Raw genomic sequence first — 18780 nt, 5'->3', positions numbered from 1 at the left:
TGCCCAACCTCACAAGAGTTTCGTGAATTGAGAGTTACCGTCTAGACACGAACATCTAATGCAGCAACACCTGAAGTCTATCCATTGAAAACTGACACCAACAAGGAGAACCTCAGCTACGAATGATTTTAGTTCACTAGTTCCACTTTGTGAATGCACAAAAGTCTTGAAATTCAACATGCAAAACTGCCTACTGCAGCTTTAACACAGGATTCTTGTCCTGGACCTGCCCAGCTCTGTGGAATGCCAGATTTGGCAATGATCCTTCTTGTAAATCTAAAGTGGAACAGCTGGACAGCACTGTGACCACAGGTGAAGAGAAAAGATGACTCGAAACCATGCTCTTTTTTTTGTTTTGTTTATTTTACAGAACCACTAGTGACAGCACAGCAGAATCACCTGTGTCTGGTGTAGAGCTCAGGTCAATGCTAAAGGCCTCCATGACCAGCCAGTCAGCTGTGCGGGGCCACTCTCATGCTGACGAGTGGGCAGTAAAAACAATATGTTCTCGCTCTGTAAGCAGTCCCACCCCCGACCCCCCCTGCCTCTTCCCCCCCCTCACTGTAACTACATGGGCCTTTGTGTCCAGCACCATTAGGAACTCAGCATAGAGGCCCACCGAGCTCCGCTTTCAAAAGCACGCTCTGATGTGGCCCTTCTGATCTCCGCACGTCTCACTGAATCTCCACAGACTTGGGAGTTTTTCTTTCTCTGTCTGAATCCTATTTACCCATGCTTTTCCCTCACTCTCTCTCTGACACACACACACACACACACACACACACACACACACACACACACACACACACACACACACACACACACACGCATACTTGCTCTTATAGATTTCCTTGTATTCTTTGACTGAAGGGAAGCTGGCCTGTGTCTAGAAGACACGTGCGAGGAGAGTTTGGAGGGATGACGAAAGACAGCGATATCGTGACAGTCGGCCCCACCACTCCTTGAAGTTTATAACTTCCCTTGATGCATACACACCCTTCCCCCTCCTCTTTCAGTCCTCCCCTCTTGTCTCCCCCCTCCCCGTCTTTGTGAGGACATGTATGTGCTTATGGAAACCAGATGTGACTTGTTGCACTGAAAAGAGGCGAGAGAGAGAGAAAAAGCCATGCATGAGGTTGTGTGAGACTTCATTAACGGACAGCAGGAGATCTGGAGGGGGGGGGGGGGGGGCTGAGGCTGAGCAGGGGTCTTGCTGCTGCTCTCTTGTGGTCTTCAGAGTTCAGACAGTGACTGTGTATGTATTTAGTTGCCAGATGAAATGTGCCCACAATCCTGACCAGGGCCCTGAGCGAAGCAGGGGGGTTTCCTTGCGGATATGGCTGGGTCAGGGCGAGGGTAGCCTGAATCAGCATCTCCTATGATGAGGTGTTTTCCCGCAGGGCTTGGGGAAACCACGCCATATGAAACGGCTCTGAAGAAAAAAAAAAAAATGCAACCTAAAGAAGTTGAAATGTTGATTGTTCAACTTCCTTGCACCTGTATTTTTTTGTCGCCCACACAGCGCCTCCCTCCGACATTTTAAAGAGACCGCTCCCACGGCACCACGCCCGATTCTAAGTGCAGACATTGTGTTTAGTGTAACAAAAGCAGGCAGCTTTAAACTGATAGCTTTAAGCAGATTCAGCACGAGGGGGCAGACACGAAAACTGCACGGCTAAGAAAACAGATCATCAAACAAACAGTCTGTGAAAATGAGATCGGGACCTCTGGGGCACACAAAAAAAAAGTTTAACTAACGGGGAAAGTTATTTTCCGTGTGTAGCTAAATGGATTAATAAGATGCAGACACAACGGAAAAAGTATTAAGTATTGATCCCGCTCTTTCACTGGCAGTGTACACCACCGTGTGTGTGATTGCAGCAGCTCTACTCTAACAACTACTCTTGCACCCTTCCACAGTGTGTCATACTTTGTTTAAAGGTCAACATTTAGTTTCTATTTTAAAACAATGAGTGCACTTAAATAGGGAGCAAACCTCCGTCAAGACACGGTAGACCTTTTCACAGCATGCTGACATGTCATAGCATAATTAATAACTTTAAAGATAGTCATTCACGCCCCTGACATTGTGCTTGACTGGGGCGCTTGAATGGAAATTGTGCACATCTCAGCATTGCATGATGTCCTATGAAGGCCATACATCAAATCAGCTTCTCATGGCATTGCTAAAAAAACGTATAATATGTATATATAATATGCAACATCTCTTTGGTATGGTTTTTGAGTTTAAAATTTGTTAGAACATTGATACAAATGCTCTATTATCAGTTCAAATGTTCTGCTGAGATCGGCACGGTAGTTAAAGTCTACACAGCAATGTTAGCAGCTCTGTGCGGCTGTACTTAGGCACCGTGGGGCTTTGACCTCAATGCTAATGTCAGCATGCTAACAGGTTCACAATGACAACATGCTGATGTTAAGCAGCTTCCATGTTTAGCGTGGTAGTTTAGCGTGTTAGCATGCTAACATTGGCAATTATCTTAAAACACAAAGTATGGCTGAGGCTGGTGGGGATGCCGTTAGTTTTGCATTAGATGGTGGTGCTAGATGAAAAGTTACAAATCATTCTGAGGGGAACGTCAAGGAATTTCAAGACAATCCATCCCATATTTTTCTTCTTTTTTTTTTTACTGAAAACCATGGTGTCTTGGTGGAGCTAGAATCAGGGGATCATCAACCATGAACGTCTACGTTTCACGGCAAGCCATCCAATAGTTGATGATACATTTCAGTCTGGACAAAGGTGGACGACAGACCTTCAGACTAACACTGATGTCATCAGGGTTATCCAGATAGGACTTGGAGACCAGAGCACTTTTGACTGAAAGCCGGTGTCACTAAGGGGTCGTCAGTTTGAAAGAAACTGACTTTATCAGGCACAGTGAGTCTTAACAAAAATACTCAAATTGCATTATGGGAGTTGTAGATTCCTCAGGTGCGTCAGTTGAGACCATTTTAACAAATTTGTCTCAAGTTTCTCAACTTCACAAGGTGCAGTAATACATTGCTGTCTCATTTGCCCGATGGTGGCGCTCAAAAGGACGGCCAGAGAGGCCACTCAACGACCCAGATGAGCACAAACATGCGAAGCAAATTTCATGTCGGTCCCTCCCATTTGTTTCTGGAAAACATTTTGGACACAAGCAAACAAGCGGCAACCACATCACCTCTGCTCTTCGGTGAATTAAGTGACCACAAGCTCGTGCGCTTGACGTTCTGTCTGTCCGCGTGTGTTCGGTTGTGTGTGAGAGTAAGAGACCCCGGAGAGAAATCCCTTGTTCCTGTTTGTCGTATTAGTGCTGGTTCAGGATGTGGCAGAGCTTTAACTGATGCAAATGAAAACCATGTGTAACCTATATAGTTACTCACCAGTTCCCATAAGAAATGCTCATTTCCACCGTCGCACGGCTGAGTGCAACACTAACCGTTCTCTGTTCATCATTTAGTCTCATTTAACGGGAAAATCTGATCTCTGAGGTCGGTCCTGCAATTACAGCATGATATTCAGGTCGGCTATTATGAGACACAATAGCCAAGAGCAGGACTTACCCTATTTGGAAGTTTCCACTCATCAGCTTGCAGGCTATTCACATGCCAACCGAAACAGGCACAGGAAGTGTCCAGCGCAGAGACAGAAACATAAAAGGAGCTTGTTAATGGCGTCTCCTGTGAGTAGGGGTTCAATGCAGATGTATGTGAGGCCCAATTGGCACAGAGGAAAGGATGGAGGAGTCAGTTTGTAACTTTGCTTTTGTGGAAAGTGATCAGCAGCACTGGAATCAGGGCTAGAAATGACCTTTTCCTTTATCTGTGTTGACATGTGAGAGCCAAGAGGAGTGGAGGTGGCTGGAAGCGTCCAGGGGCCGTGTGGTGTGCTCTTTTGTCGGGCTTTGTGAAAAAGGAGTGAGTCATTTCGCAGACAGTGAAGAAAAAGCTCTCCGGTTACACAGAGAGAAGAGGAAGGAGAGCGCTGTAGGGAAGAATTATGCTGAGGCGAATCTTTTCCTCGCTCTGCAGAATCAGCTGGGGAGGACGGAAAACATCAAAATCGTGACCCGTAAGCTAGATGTCTGACTTGTGTGCGGGCCATGGAGATCACAAAAACATCGTGCACAAATACAGATGCTTACTGAAAACCTGCTGAGTAGGGAGAAAACTCCCAAAACACATAATGGTACTTTACATATCCTTTATTGTGACCATGATGTCGTAAAAAAAAAAGCCAATTAAACATATCCAAACCAACCCCCATCCCGCGTCCCGCTGTGTGTCTGGCCTACATGATGCAGTTGGAATTCCAGATGTTGCTCATGGAATTCTGCTCCATCTCTGGCATCCAAATGTGACTTAACCCTCCTCACTCCTCCTTCATCTCCTCCCCCCTCCACACACCCACAAAAAATCCCTCGTGACTTCTCTCTCCAGTGCCCAGCTCTTCAACACACTGCAGCACAGTGGAGACAAATGGGCGCCGTAGCCCTTTTGGGCACAATAGGAAAATACCTCATCATTTTCATTGCATAAAGCCCCATTGCTGTAATCACAACATATCATAGAGGCGATGACTCCCACCCACTCCTTCTCTTGCAGTCAGTCATCTTTACAGTGGGTCTAATAGCTGTATGGCAGTTGCTCATTAGTGGGATCATTAAAGAGTTAGGAGACGCTTAAGTTTGCTGTTTGAGCTTTTATTGGCCTCATGGTGGATGGGAGTGTACATATAAACATGCATGAGAGCATGCTTGTATTGCTATACTTGTGGGACCTGCGTTGACCACATTCACTTACCGAGCCCATCATAGAATATTAAACCCTAAATCCAAACCTTTAGCATTGGAGAAAAGAACATGTGGTCCACTTTCCTCACCCACCTTCTCTTGTGAAGAGGTTTTAGTCCTCATAAGTATGGACAAGAACACACACACACACACACACACACACACACACACACACACACCCTGTCGCTCTAACCGTACAGCTGAGATATGTTTTCCTGCTGTGCAGCAACGACTTTACACAATCCTCTTTATCCCTGTTTCTACTTAAGCTTTGGATCCAGTCCGCGTTTTCCGACCCAGATCCTGGCCTGCCAGTTTCCGAGCCCCAGTAAAGAAGAGTGATGCAGCCGGGGAGCAAGAAACCTGGAGGTCCAGGAAGACGTGGTGAGGACCAGATGGGTGAGATTAATGTGAGAGCATAAGAGAACAGGTAAGAACTGGATTATATGAAAGCACCTAGGGACCTAGGTGGACATCTTGCCGCATTAAGAGAGTGAGTGGCTCCAGTTCTGCTCCAAGCAGTTAACAGAAAGATGACACGAAGAAAGAAATATTAAGTGAATGTTTTACTGAGTGAAAATCAAAGCACAGAAAGCCTTTTGAAATTACTTTATTTTGTAAGAAACGCTTAAAAATATAAGTGAGTAAGGACACACACACACACACACACACAAAGAGAAAACTAGATCATTATCAGTATCACTAGTATCATTATCGTTGTTGTTAAACTACTTATAACCCCTGACTAGTAATGTAGCACCATGGTTTCAAAACTGTAAACAAGTACAATGACAAAAAGGAGTAATTTTCAGATCTTCAATTTATTTCATTTGAGATTGATTCAAGGTAAAAACAAAACAAAAAAAACAATCAAGTTTCAAGAATACATAACCCCGTTCACTGTCCCCACACATTTATAAAATTAAGGCCACTTTAAAAACCGTATGTCACTGTCCAGCAGGACGTTTTAATGACAATGTACAAAAAACACATTCTTTACACGTAGGACAACAACAAGAATACTATTAGTCATAATAATAATGACGACATCATTTATAATAATAATCAGCACGAAAGACATTGATATAAAAAAAAGGAAAAGACTGATTTATTGCTTTACTCTGATATGAGTGTATCTCTCTGCTTCATAAAAACTTGAGCTAATGGTTTGTTTTCCCTTTTATCGTCCATACTGGCTCTGATACGTTACTCTACTGGAAGATTAAAAAACACAATGACGATGTCACTGTGGTTTCCAAGTGTGTGTGTGTGTGTGTGTGTGTGTGTGCGTAGGGGAAGGAACGAACGATCAAACTCGCTCTCCGCTCACTCGTAAGAACATGCTAGAATGTGCGTCACAGAGATGCAGGTTCGAAGAGGACACAAACACTGACCACTGAAAGAAACTAAAAATAAGACTTTGAAAAAGACTAAAACAAACAGCAATGAGCTGGCGTCAGTAACCGCGAGGAGAGAGGCAGAGCCAGACGGGAGGGAGAGAAAAAAATGGAAGGATGGAGTGGTTGAGCAGAAGGAATCTGGCAGTGGTACGAATATTTTAAAATGCAAGTCTGGTGCTTTTCCTCCTGCTCTTTCTCCAATTTCTGATCTCTTCTGCTCTCATTATCTGTGTTTAAGATTTCCTTCCACTTTTGTGTTCTCTTTCTCTCCCTGTCTTTCCCTCCTCTCTCCCTCCCCTCCTCCTCTGTCTACACCTTGTCCAGTAAAGATCGTTGGCAGTAGAGGAGTCGGCGTGGGGTACCGTACCGACGGAAAAACACCAAGGCGGCCAGGGTCACAATCACACACACCAACAGGAACAGCGGCACCACCACAGCCGCTGCTCCGCTGCCACCCCCTACCCCTTCCTCCTCATCCACTTCAATAATGATCACCTCCGTGTCCTCCTCCTTCTCCGTCTCCCTCTCTCTTTCCCTCTCTCTGTCTCTGGTTCTGTCCTTATCCTCCCGCTCCTTGTCCTTCTCCCTCTCCTTGTCCTTGTCGTGTCCGCCGCCGCCTTTTCCTCCGTCCGTCTTGGGGTCTTCGTTGGGGCAGCCCATCCAGTCGCGGAGGGCTGATTTGGGGTATCCCGGCTCCACACGCATCATCTGGTTGTTGAACTTCCAGTACTTGTTGGCTTTGTAGAAGTAGGTGTGCACTGGAGGGGGGGTTGAAGAAAGAAATGTGAGACGCAAACAGGAACTCAACAGAAAAGCAACTTATTGGTTGACACGAAGATGTGAGAAGATAGTCTAGGTTATATCATACACGCCGCCCTTACCTTGATCTTTGCTCATGAAGGCCGACTTGATGTTGTCAGGCACTCCTTGCCACACACTAATAGCTTTTGGATAATCACTGTCAACGCTTCGTGTATATTCGTTGAAACGGTAATATCTAAACAAAGAAGAGGGGAAAGGTAAAGAGATGAACGGCTGTGGTGAGTTAATGGTCTCATTCAGAGCCCTGAAAGACTTGAGCCTTGACTTCTACTTGCCCTAAAGGACTTGAGACTTGCTCTGACAGACATAAGATGTGACTTGGACTTGCCCAAAAGGACTTGAAACTTTACTTGAGACTTGTTCTGACAGACTTGAGATTTGATTTTGACTTGCCCTAGCATATTTGACCTGCAGTTATCTCAAATTATTTGAGAACTGACTTGTCAAGAAATTCAGGAGACTTGACTTTTTGTTGGCCCAAAGGTTTTGGGACTTGACTTGAGACTTGTTCTGACAGAAGTGAGACTTTGAACTGGCCTTCAGGACTTGAGTCTTTACGTAGACGTCCTCTAAAGAACTTCTGACTTGACACTCAGCTTGTAAAAGACAAGAGACTTGACTGAAGACTTGACCTGGACTTTATTTTGACCCCAATAACTTGTGCTTTAGTGATTCTACTAAACTAAACCACAAAGCAGTTCACAACATGGATGTTTTCTGTAGAAATATGGAGAGATAGATTGGTGGTAACTCTTTCAACAGCGAGAGTAGTTGACTGTTTTAGGTTTTTTTTAAATAACACTTGTCATGGACTCTGTTTATGTGGGTGGCCGTTTGCACTGTAATCACGGATTGCCACGTTTTACCCAACTGTTTTAAAAAGATGACTATAGTGTAAAACATGGGGGGGGGGGGGGGGCTTAGCAAGCTTTGAAGTTCCTCAATGTTTATTTCTATGTTTAAACGATATGCAGGTTTGTAATTCGGGATAAGTGACTGGCCTAAAGTTTTTGACCTTATATGGTCAATATTGAAACATATCATTTGGTGGTGTTGACACAAATGCATGCTCTTTGGAATCAGTAGTTTATAAACTTCAGTACAGTTTCATCGTGGGATATGATGCACATACAGACACACAGAAGGAGGATGACTAACTTGTTTGCTCTGAAGTAATACGTCTGTCCAGTGGGGGTGTAGTGGAGAGCAGCGTCAATTCGATCTTTGGGAAGCCCAGTGCCCATTTCCTTTAGACTCTTAGGGTAATCATCATCCAGAATGGATTCAGTGAACACCCAATACTTGTCCCCTGGAGAGAGAGAGAGAGAGAACGGCAGAAAGAGTGCACATGAGATAACTGCAAGATGTTGACTGTTTGATGATGACTGCTTTTAAGGCAAGTCTTTTAAATGTTGTGTTACTATTCTGAAGCCAGACTTGCCTTTAAAGAAAACAAATTTCCCATCTTCCCTTTCAAAAGCGGCATTGACATGGGTGGGCAATCCCCTCCAAAAGTGACCAATCGGCATGGGGTATCCATCCAGAACATGGTTGTTACGTACCCTCCAGAACCATTTGTCCTGAAAGTGAAAAAGAGATTTAGTAACAGCACTGCTCGACAAACTGTCATATTACAGGTCAGACGAGGTTGTGCGAGTTTACCTTGAACACAAACATTTCTCCTCTGAGGATGGCGATGGTGTCGAAGTGTCCGTCACAGATGTTGGGGCCAAAGCGAGGCTTGTCTGGTGAATATGTGGGGTCTGGGTTGTGGTTCGGCGTACGGGGTGATACATCGGGGGGGTGAGGGCCTGATCCAGAACCTATGTGAAAAGGATTTTCGTAAACTTAATCTTAAACGTTCATTGGAAAGACACCTTTCTTCAGATTTCTGGTGGTGTATCACTTCAGTTGGGAAAACAAAGATAGTAATTTGGAAAGCGAACTGTCCAATAACGCACCATAAAGTTGCTGTACGCCTCTGCGATCGTCGTCAGGAAGTTGGAAGTTGTCGGTGTCCATCCACTGGTAGAAGGGAGCCATGATGGCTGAAGGGTCATTGGAGTGCTCCAGACCCAGAGCATGGCCCAGTTCATGGACCGCAACCAGGAATAAGTCATTACCTGGAACAGTGTCAACACCAAAACACCATTTAATAGGACTCTATTTTTGAAGCAATTGAAAGTAGTGTCTGAGAGAAATAGGAGGAGTTTACTCTTGTGCTGATGAGACGATAGGTACTGAAGGAGAAGGAGTAAATGTTGCCGATTCCTCATTTTTAAGTGACTCAAACGCACACAAATACTTATCACTTCAGTAAATCAAAGATTAAATGATCAGCAGATCATAAGACGATGTGTCACTCAAACAGCTGACAGTGCAAACACAGTCTGCTGTGCTCCAGAAATAAACGCTTCTTCATTTCTGCAGTATCAACATAGCACAGGGTATTAACTCCCGTAAATGTACTGGCACAAGACTAGACATGTTGCTGCTTGTGTTTTGCCCACAGCAGCAGAATTAAGAGTCCTGCTGACTCCCAACATACAGAGCACCTCCCAACATTGTGGCATCATCAGTTTCAGAGGAAAACGTTCCCCTCATTTATCAAAATATCATAGATTGAAAAGAGCCTCACCCATCAGATCCTTGTTCCCAACAGTCCACGGCTCAGCCGCATCAAAGTGGGTGTCCCCGCCGATGCCATTACTGGGGAAATAGGCATGTGCTAGGAAGCCCCCCTCCCCATCGAATGGGCTACTGTCCCCATGGAAACCCTCGGCGAAGAAGAGCATGATGTCGGCAAACTCCTCCACCTTGTCCCGTATGTAACTGTAGGGTATTTCCCGGAAACGAAGCGGGGTGACGCCCTCCCACACCTTGAAGGCCTTCCTGATGGCGTCGTTGCTCTCGTACTCACCCACCTTAGGGGTGTAGTTCTGTATACTGCAGAGTGTGTGGTTGTGTGAAGGGGGGGGGGGGGGGATGGGATTAAGGTAAAACATGGAATTATTTCCTCATTATAGAAAAGAAAAACCTTTCAGTTCCTCAATAGTCCCCTCACCAGTTAGGGCTTTCTCACGTCGGTTCATTAGGTACAAAGGTAGGAGTAAGCGAAACAATTTTAGCATTAGGTACTGTCCATCACGCCTCTAGAGACGCAGCACATTGCTGACTTACGAGAAGGTGATGTCATTCTTTTTCCACTTCAGGCCCTGGATGGCGTATCTCTTCCTCCTCAGGTTGCTCTTCAGCTCGGCACCAAACTTATCTGGCACGCCACAGCGCGGTCGCTTCATGGCCCTGCCGAAGACGAGACATAGTCCACTCAAAACACGGCAAGAGATAGTATAGCTTTGAAAAGCTGCACTTTTTCTACATGTAGAATACAGCTGTTTGAGGTTGCTCACTCAATCGTGTTGGTGTCAAAGGTGCCAGTGACAGTGAGTCCGTAGAACCTCTGCATGGCGCCGACGGCCGAGGAGACGGAGTGAGGGGAGCGGAGGGCGTGGGTCCTCATGTCCCCCGGGGGCAGGTACCCGTACTGCTGCAGCCATGACTTCAAAGCAAAACAAAAAGGAGAGATCAGTAGGAGTTATGAGAAATATTGCAAAATGAAACCAAGGAAACTCCAGTCTCAGTACGGAGAGAGAAAAAAGGTTTAATTACAAACAGACCCATAAACAAGTCCTACCTCATCTGATTCTTGTTGTTTAACAAAGCTGAACCAGGGTAAAGGAACTACTCGGTATGATGTTGATTACAGAGACTATAAGTTCAGGATGTTTTTATGTGACTGCAGCAACAACACATTCCTCGCTGAAGGCGAAAATAAGCTCTTGAGTAACATCTTTCTGTGTTTTGATATCTGGATATATTTGGACAGTCAGAGCAACATATTGTCAAGCACCCGGCATGACGGATGACGAATGACGAAACACAAATGACGAAACACAAAAGCTATTCGACCATCAACCTTCGGCTCTCCACTACAGACCTTATTAAATTAATACTAAGGTCAGCATGAAAGAAAAATGCCGAGCTTCAGCCCCCATCAAAGCGTCAAACTAAGACAGTTCAGGTTTCACCAAAAACCCTGTGAGACCGAAACTGACCGAGGAAAACCCCCTCAAAGAGTTAAAGATTAACTTCAGTTCCTACATTGAAGTCATTCTGTAGCTACTTGTTTGTGTTTCAGTGCAGATTGCAACACTTACACCTGAACTCTTTCTTCCCTGTGGTTGAGTTTGTACATGAAGAAAATATTAGTTTGAAGCCCTTCAAGCACATATTCTGATGGTCAGTGAGTTCTTCAGGCCTCCAGATCCCTGGGTCTCAGTTTAGCTTGACTTTACTTTCCCCTGCAAACCTATTTCACTGCGGTGCCGGTTTGACATCTGGACCTGTGCCAGCAGCTTCGCTCCGCACCTCTCCCACACAGCTTCTCCTAAACTCTTTCCCTCTCAAGCTCGGGCTGACAAATAACACTGAGGCTATTGTGAGGGCAGTGAAAACCGAAACGGCTTTGATATTCTGCTGTACACCATTACTTTGTGAGCTTGTAGTGAACTTTTAGGATTGTGTTTGATTTCTTTCCTTGCACGCTATAGGGCTTGATGTGACTTAAGATACTGTGATTTTTTATTTTGCATCGTTCTGATTAAAAACCATAGGCGTAGTGGGTGTTTGAGCAGTGAAGGGGATTGAAAAGAGAGACGAGAGAAAGATAGGGAGTGTCCCAGGGTGAGACTCAGTCCTTGGGCAACCTCAACCGATGTCTCCAGTCGAGCAGCAGTGTCAGTAATTTAACTGGGAATTTCTTCCTCTGCGCATCCAAACCTCAAAGTCAAACTCTTCCCCCCACGTCCATGTCCCTGTCTTCGCCTCGTCACCCCACCCCTTCTCCTCTCTTCTCCCTCATCCCTCTCTTATGGAAAACCCAGTGACTTCAGGATAAATACTTATGAACAACCACACCCAGAGCCACTCAATTGTTGCTGTATGGACCTTTCCATTGCCATTCTGTTGATGGGGCAACCGCTGTGATCCCTGTTTACATCCCGTCAGCTACTAAATTAACAAAAAATGCAACTGAAAATACAGTGAAGCCCATTTAGATTTAAGTTGTCAAATTTGAAAAGGACTATAGCTCATCTGCTGCTAATAGGTGCAAGATACAATGAAGGCAAAACATGTTTAAATGTCTTGCTTCAGCATTTTTCCCACTGATAATGTAGTGCTGTCAGATTAACTGAATATGTGCTCTTATATTTACACATGGCTATACTTGTGTGAGTTTGGGCAGCAGTGAATGTCAGAATGGCATTTTGGAGGCCCTTGATGGTCTAATCTCTCCTTCTCTGTCTGTCCTTGAAAGACATGGAGGTCTCAGTGTTTAGACGTCAACCCTGAATGATCCCTTTCTGGTTCTGACTCACCCATGGAGCTCCAGTGGACACATAAAGACTCACTGTTTTCCACTGTTCCAGCACATCCACATAAGCGGGAAAATCAAACACAAACTTTAGCATCTCAGAATGTATTTCACTGTAAAACCATATTCTTCTCTTTCAGTCATTCAATCTGTTTTCTTTTCGACAAAATCCTAACTTTCAGTTAAAGCTCAGTCAAAAGACTGCTGTTGAGTGACACTGAACACTTGTTTTACCTTTAAGGCTCCCACACCTCTTTCTCGGGTCCCTAAGGTGACTCGACAAAGTCTTATTCACTGTTGCACTCTGCTATTTTTGACCAGACTAATGGGCTGAGTAACTACAGCAGTAGCAGGAAGAGGGAATGGTCATTATTTACAGTGGCGTAGGAGATGACAGCCCAAGCTAACAGTCTTTTGATGTAGAGCAGTGGTTCTGAACCACCCGTACACTCACAGCCTTGTCCAATTAACTCATATACCCCTTCCTTGACAACCCATAATTTCCATTATTTATATATTACTTTTAGCTCATAATTTCAACCATTACTTAAAGCAAACTATTTTAACTGTATGTTCATTAGTTTTATTACCTATTCCAACAAATTATCCAGTACTTTAAGCTAACTATTGTATCTGTTCATCCATTACTTTAAGCTAACTATTTATTCATTACTTTAAGCTAACTATCGTATCTGTTCATCCATTACTTTAAGCTAACTATTGTATCTGTTCATCCATTACTTTAAGCTAACTATTGTATCTCTTCATCCATTACTTTAAGCTAAATATTTCAACTGTTGATGCATTTGTTTCAGTTATCTATTTCAACCATTTATCCAATTTCTTTAAGCTAACTATTTCACCATTCATACATTACTTTGTGCTAATTATTTTAACTGTTTATTCATCACTTTTAGCTAACTGTTGAAACATCTCTGCTTGCTAGCTAAATAGTTTTCCAGCACTCTCAAAACCTGGTGTTCGCGTATTACAGCTGACTTAATATGACAATATGAGTTATTTTATTCAAATCACAAGTTACATTTGTTTTCTAAGAAGTTGAGCTCCTCCACAATCTTTCCACATACACCCTCAGGTAACCTACTGCACCCCCGGCTGAGAATCACTGATGTAGAAACTGCTGCACAAACACACTGCCGTGTTAAAGTCACTCTCGATCCTTTGATTTTTAACAACGCTCAGACATAGACAAGCACAGAGCAAAGGTACTTCTAGGAAGCCAAATCCATGATTGTGTTTACCATTTTGAGGTAAAGGGCGCAGCTCGCTCATCTGCAGCGATGTGAGTTTATTGTTTAATGGAAGATCCACAAGAATCAAACAACGGTTGCTATGGATGTCAGGAGGCAGAGTGCTCGTTTTGCATAGGATGACAAGAGGGAGACGGAGGGATTGCATTTCAGAAAAGAAAGAGTCAGTTGTTCCGTTTGGTGAGGGCTAATGGAAAGAAACTTTGGTCAACAGCGATGGGAGTCCAACTGAGGCATGCTGTATACAGCACACACACACAGGTCCTCATGCCACATCCAGTCTGTCCAGAGAGCTGCAGTATTATGTCAGATGTGTGCCCCCACTACACCTGCAACAGCTCGTTATTGCCTTGCGATTGCGTGTGTGTTTGTGTGTGTGAGGGAGTTTGTGTGTAGGTATGTGGGTTAAAATCAGACTTTTTAAAATGCTTCATGCAGTCTGAACATTTGCCCGAGGCTAATGCTGTTCCTTTAGGATAACATGTGCGATGTTGCTGACCGCTCTGGCCAAGAGCTCCTCAACACACATGTAAAAAGGTCTTTAAATGTGTGTGTGTGTGTGTGTGTGTGTGTGTGTGTGTGTGTGTGTGTGTGTGTGTGTGTGTGTGTGTGTGTGTGTAAATCTATTAAAACAACCATTGTCCAGCCAATAACAATAAGACCCGGTAACACAGGAGTGGAAAAACTCATCTCTGCCAATGTCATTTGAGCAATAAGACAACCTCAAGCAAATCTCGAAGGCAGGAAAAAGCTTCCCTGAAATTTGGCTCATTGCTTGCTTCCTTTATGAGGAAATGAGGTAATGACTTTGCGTATTACCTTATTTCCTGTCACACCTCCTATCTTTCCTCAGGGAGGCTGCCCTCAGGCCACCCACTGGGGATCTTAAGGATGTGGCTTTGTCTAAAACCTACGCACCCTTCCTTCCTTCCTTTCATCCGCTGAAAGACTAGTAAGACATCAAGATGAGACTGGTTCAAAGTTACCAGTTTAACCAATTTGAATTCTCTCAAGTCCCTGCTTATTGTCATTAGCAGCACAAGGGAAGAGACATATATTTATACAGGATGTGTGTGCATGACAGCTATGATCTACATCCTGTCCGAATCAACTGGATAATTGCTCCATTTTCCAACTGTCCTTTTCCCAGATTGAATCACTCCCATCGCCACAATGCCCTCCTTTCTAGTCATCAACAGCCTCCTCACTGTCTTCCCGGCTCTGCTTTCATCATCCCATGTCATGCACATTTATCTTCTTCTGCAGTGAATGACCTCAGCATGTAGCCATTCCTTTGTGAATGTGCATAAGAAGAGATCTATGCACATATGAGATTAGGTATGTGTGCGTGTGTGTGCCAGTGAGTCTCACACACACACTTGTTTGCTGACGCACCAAGGTGTTTTTTAGCGGCGAATGAAAAACCCACTGCCCACTTCCTGTCTCTACCACAGACCACAGGAAATGACCTCTGCATCCTCACAACCCCTGACTGTCTATCTCCCCACTCAGACCGACGGAACAAGACTCAGCCACTCACTTTATTAGACTTATGGTTAATTAAAACACAAACTACTCAATTGGTTTGTGGAGGCAACGTACGTGATGACAAACATCCGATGTTGGAATGAAGTAAATATAGACACAGGAAGCAGTGTTTTTACATCATAAAAACATAGGCGGTGAATCACTAAATTAACATAAACTTATTGAACGAACACACTTTCCAGGGCACTTCAGGCCAAGCCGGCCCCTGCACTTTGGTGCAATTTTCCACAGAAACTTGATAGCCTTTCTACTTCCTACAACCACAAAAATCACTTGTGTTCCCTTGTGATGTAGCTAAAAGTTCAATTTTCTCTTATGCGGACATTAGACATGTTCGTTGGGTTGCTGGTTGTTAAATGTTGACGTTGCCGTTCTTTTTGATTGTGTAGATACAGAAAGGTTAACTCAAAATCAAAGAGCTCTATATATGACTAAACCTATTTCCAAAGTAGCAAATAACTTGTCACTCATCTCCATGTTTCAATACTGTGCATTCAATTCATGGTTGATAACTATCACACCCTTGCTGTCTTTCTCCAGGATCAATTACAGGCAAAAAAAAAAAACAGAACATGTGTGACTATACCTTCTTTTATTTCCTGCAGCTCTTTTTGTTGAATACGAGAAACATGGCTTAGACATTGTTCTAAGTGCTAGATCTGCCTAGCATCTATTATGTCCGCCATTGAAGCCTAGAAGTCGTTTAGCGTTACTTGATACAATAAACATTTTGAACCTTATTTGGCCATTTGTAGCATAGCATCGGGAGAGACATTTTTTAACAATTACCGACTATCCATTGTAAAACCATCTAATAATTGATTGAGGAAATTCCTTGAAATTTGCATCCCCAGTAAAGCTACCGGGTTAGCCACTGGCTATATATATATGCTCATCTCAACACTTTACAAATGACTCACACATAAGTCATTTGATTTATAAAGAAAGAGTATATTGTTGTGTATTTCTTAATTGATCTTATTTGGGAAATATAGATCTATATTGCTCACACATTTTTACTGATGGGAACAATCCTTTAACAGCCTGGGCCAGCTCCTCTAGTTACATTTAAACCACGGATTGTGTCTTATGTAGGTCAATGGAGTTTTCTTCCATTATCTCAGCTGGAATTATAACTCCATAGGCAGGATACAATGACTAGAGAGACGTTTGTGTAAGATCTTACACATGTAACACACAAACACACACGCACAGTATTCACTGTGATACTGAGGGAAGCAGGTGTGTAGGGGTATCATAACAACTCACTTCCTGCTAGATAAATACAGAACTTCCTGATGCTACACTGGCTGTGGGATTGGAGGACTGCTGATACTGCAGACAGAACAGATCAGATCAGAGTAAAAAGAACAGAGCAGAGAAGAACAGGAAACTCTTCCCTTTAATGATGGTGGGTGTTTTTCCACAACTGACCATGTCTGAGATGCTGAAGAACCTCTCAGATTGTATAACCCACCTCCTTCAAATCCACTGAGCCATAACTTAGGACAGATGTCAACAATTACATCTCCCCATCCCTCTGAATATAACTGCACCCACAACTATCAATCCCTCCCCTCCATTCCCAAAATAATTGCCTCTGTCTCTGCCCCGACCACAATACAAGCTCATGCATTTCTCCTCATTTGCTTTTTCTCCTGCACTACTACCACTTCTGCCCTCTCAGCATTTCTCAGTGTTTTCATGAGCGCTATTATCATTATGGGCTGCTTCCTCGCAGGGTCAAAGCCATTCCCATATCCCTGCGCCAACTACAGGCAACTGTTAGAATGACTGTCCATGAGGAAGCTATTGTGGTAGTCACAAACAAAACCAGTATAGTATTATATGCAGGCCTGTGAAATCAAAGTTGGTGTTGTCACATCAGTAAATTATTGACATTAGCAGAAAAGATCCTTCATTCCTACAAATGAGGGTACAGCATATTTCTCAGTCACGCAGAATTTAAACCTTTCTGAACCCTAAATGCATTTCCTCATTCAAGCTTTGTTTATCCTCCCTCAACTCTAGATATATGTATTGAGTTTTAATGATCTATTTTGGATATATTTATCTGGCTTATTCCTCTATACTGCATTTGTTCTTCTGCATTCCTCTCTAGATTTATTTATCATTGGTTTAATCATTGATTCTGGATCAAATTATCTGGCTTTATTTTAGATTCATTTATTTATTCCTCACCTCTGGATTGACTTGTCGCTCCGTCGCTCCATGTGCGCTCAGCTCCCACACCACTGCCAGCAGCAGCAGTCGGACAAGCGATTTGAGCTCTGGTGCCATCACTTGTCTCTCCAAAAAACAATACAAAATAGACAGATCTTCCTGTAAAAGTTCGCGCAATCTTCACTTTGCTATTTGTCAAAACATTGTCTGTGAAAAGACGTATCCAATAAACGAAAACGTCGCACCCGAGATCGACTTGGCGCAAAGCACAAAACGAGTTTCCAGAAGATATGCGCCTCTGCAACTTATTTACTTGAGTTACCTAAACTACGAGGAGTATTTGTCCAGTGTGCATTCTGCTCGCGTTTTGGTGAATTTTAACCAACACTATTACAACACTATACTGGGAGCAGGAAGTCTGTAAGGGGCTCTGGCTACAGGCGGTGCGTATTCTATGTCCAAATTCAGTTTGCGCTTTGCTCCAGATGTTACAGCCGACTTTGTTTTCATGAAGCAGTCCTGACTCCTCGCTGTCCTCTCTTCTCGATCCTCCAGTCGGCTTATTTTGATCCCCTCTCCTCTTCCCCTCTCTCCCTGCTGCAGACGTGGTAGTTTGATACTCCCTGGAGACCTTTAGCTGGAAAGTAGAGGGTTGTAAACCTCCCCCTCCTAAATCAGCCCGCCCCTCTGACATGGAGGGCTGGAATCAACTGAGTGACCTTCACATTAGACTTGGCACGGTTTGCTTTTACTCTTTGGCTGTGATTAAATGCCTTAATGCTCCATAAAATGCATAGCTGTTATTATTAGCAGAGACGAGAGCGCAAACATTGAGCCAAACGACAAATTCGACAACAAATTGCACAGTTCAAACTATTTGCAACACAGTGAACTCATTTTAAAGCTGCGGTAATTTTTCAGAGTGCCATGAACAGAAATATTACTATACACATCAATCAATCCACGACATTATTTCACCTTAAAAACAGTTTTTACCCATACCCTTATTTTAATGCCCACGGCAATAACCAATAATTGTTAAACTATTATTTCTGTTGTACTGTTTAGGTTTTAGACGCAGGGGACTCATCAGTTAATTACAGGTAGTTCTTTATCTTAATGTACATTTTACACTTCACACATTGATACTTGTCTCACACTGATTTTTATTGAGTGCTGTTCAAAAAGGCCCCCAAACAAACTCAATATGCAGCACCAAATTGTGTTTAAAATGGAGAATTGCGCCCTCTAATGCTCACATTGCACACACATTTAAACACTTCACAATGTCAGATTAGGTATATAGCCTCCTACTATACATC

At 43.6% G+C, this 18780-nt stretch overlaps 1 protein-coding gene across 1 annotated transcript; it reads right to left on the bottom strand.

Moving 5' to 3' along the window:
- Positions 1 to 5393: 5393 nt before the first annotated feature.
- mmp14b (matrix metallopeptidase 14b (membrane-inserted)) lies at positions 5394 to 18068 on the bottom strand. The gene is made up of 10 exons (XM_076097815.1): positions 17477 to 18068; positions 10432 to 10580; positions 10202 to 10324; positions 9660 to 9967; positions 8983 to 9144; positions 8684 to 8844; positions 8463 to 8601; positions 8180 to 8330; positions 7081 to 7196; positions 5394 to 6957 (listed from the first exon to the last, which is right to left on the bottom strand). Exons 1-10 carry the CDS (start codon positions 17573 to 17575, stop codon positions 6509 to 6511), a joined length of 1857 nt encoding a protein of 618 aa, XP_075953930.1. The 5' UTR covers positions 17576 to 18068; the 3' UTR covers positions 5394 to 6508.
- Positions 18069 to 18780: the final 712 nt, after the last annotated feature.

This window comes from Anarhichas minor, unplaced genomic scaffold (genome assembly GCF_050575085.1).
Source record: "Anarhichas minor isolate MPS153535 unplaced genomic scaffold, ASM5057508v1 ptg000024l, whole genome shotgun sequence".
Classification (NCBI taxonomy): domain Eukaryota; kingdom Metazoa; phylum Chordata; class Actinopteri; order Perciformes; family Anarhichadidae; genus Anarhichas; species Anarhichas minor.
The sequence above is the reverse complement of the archived record's forward strand: the minus strand, read 5'-3'. Positions and strand labels throughout refer to the sequence as shown.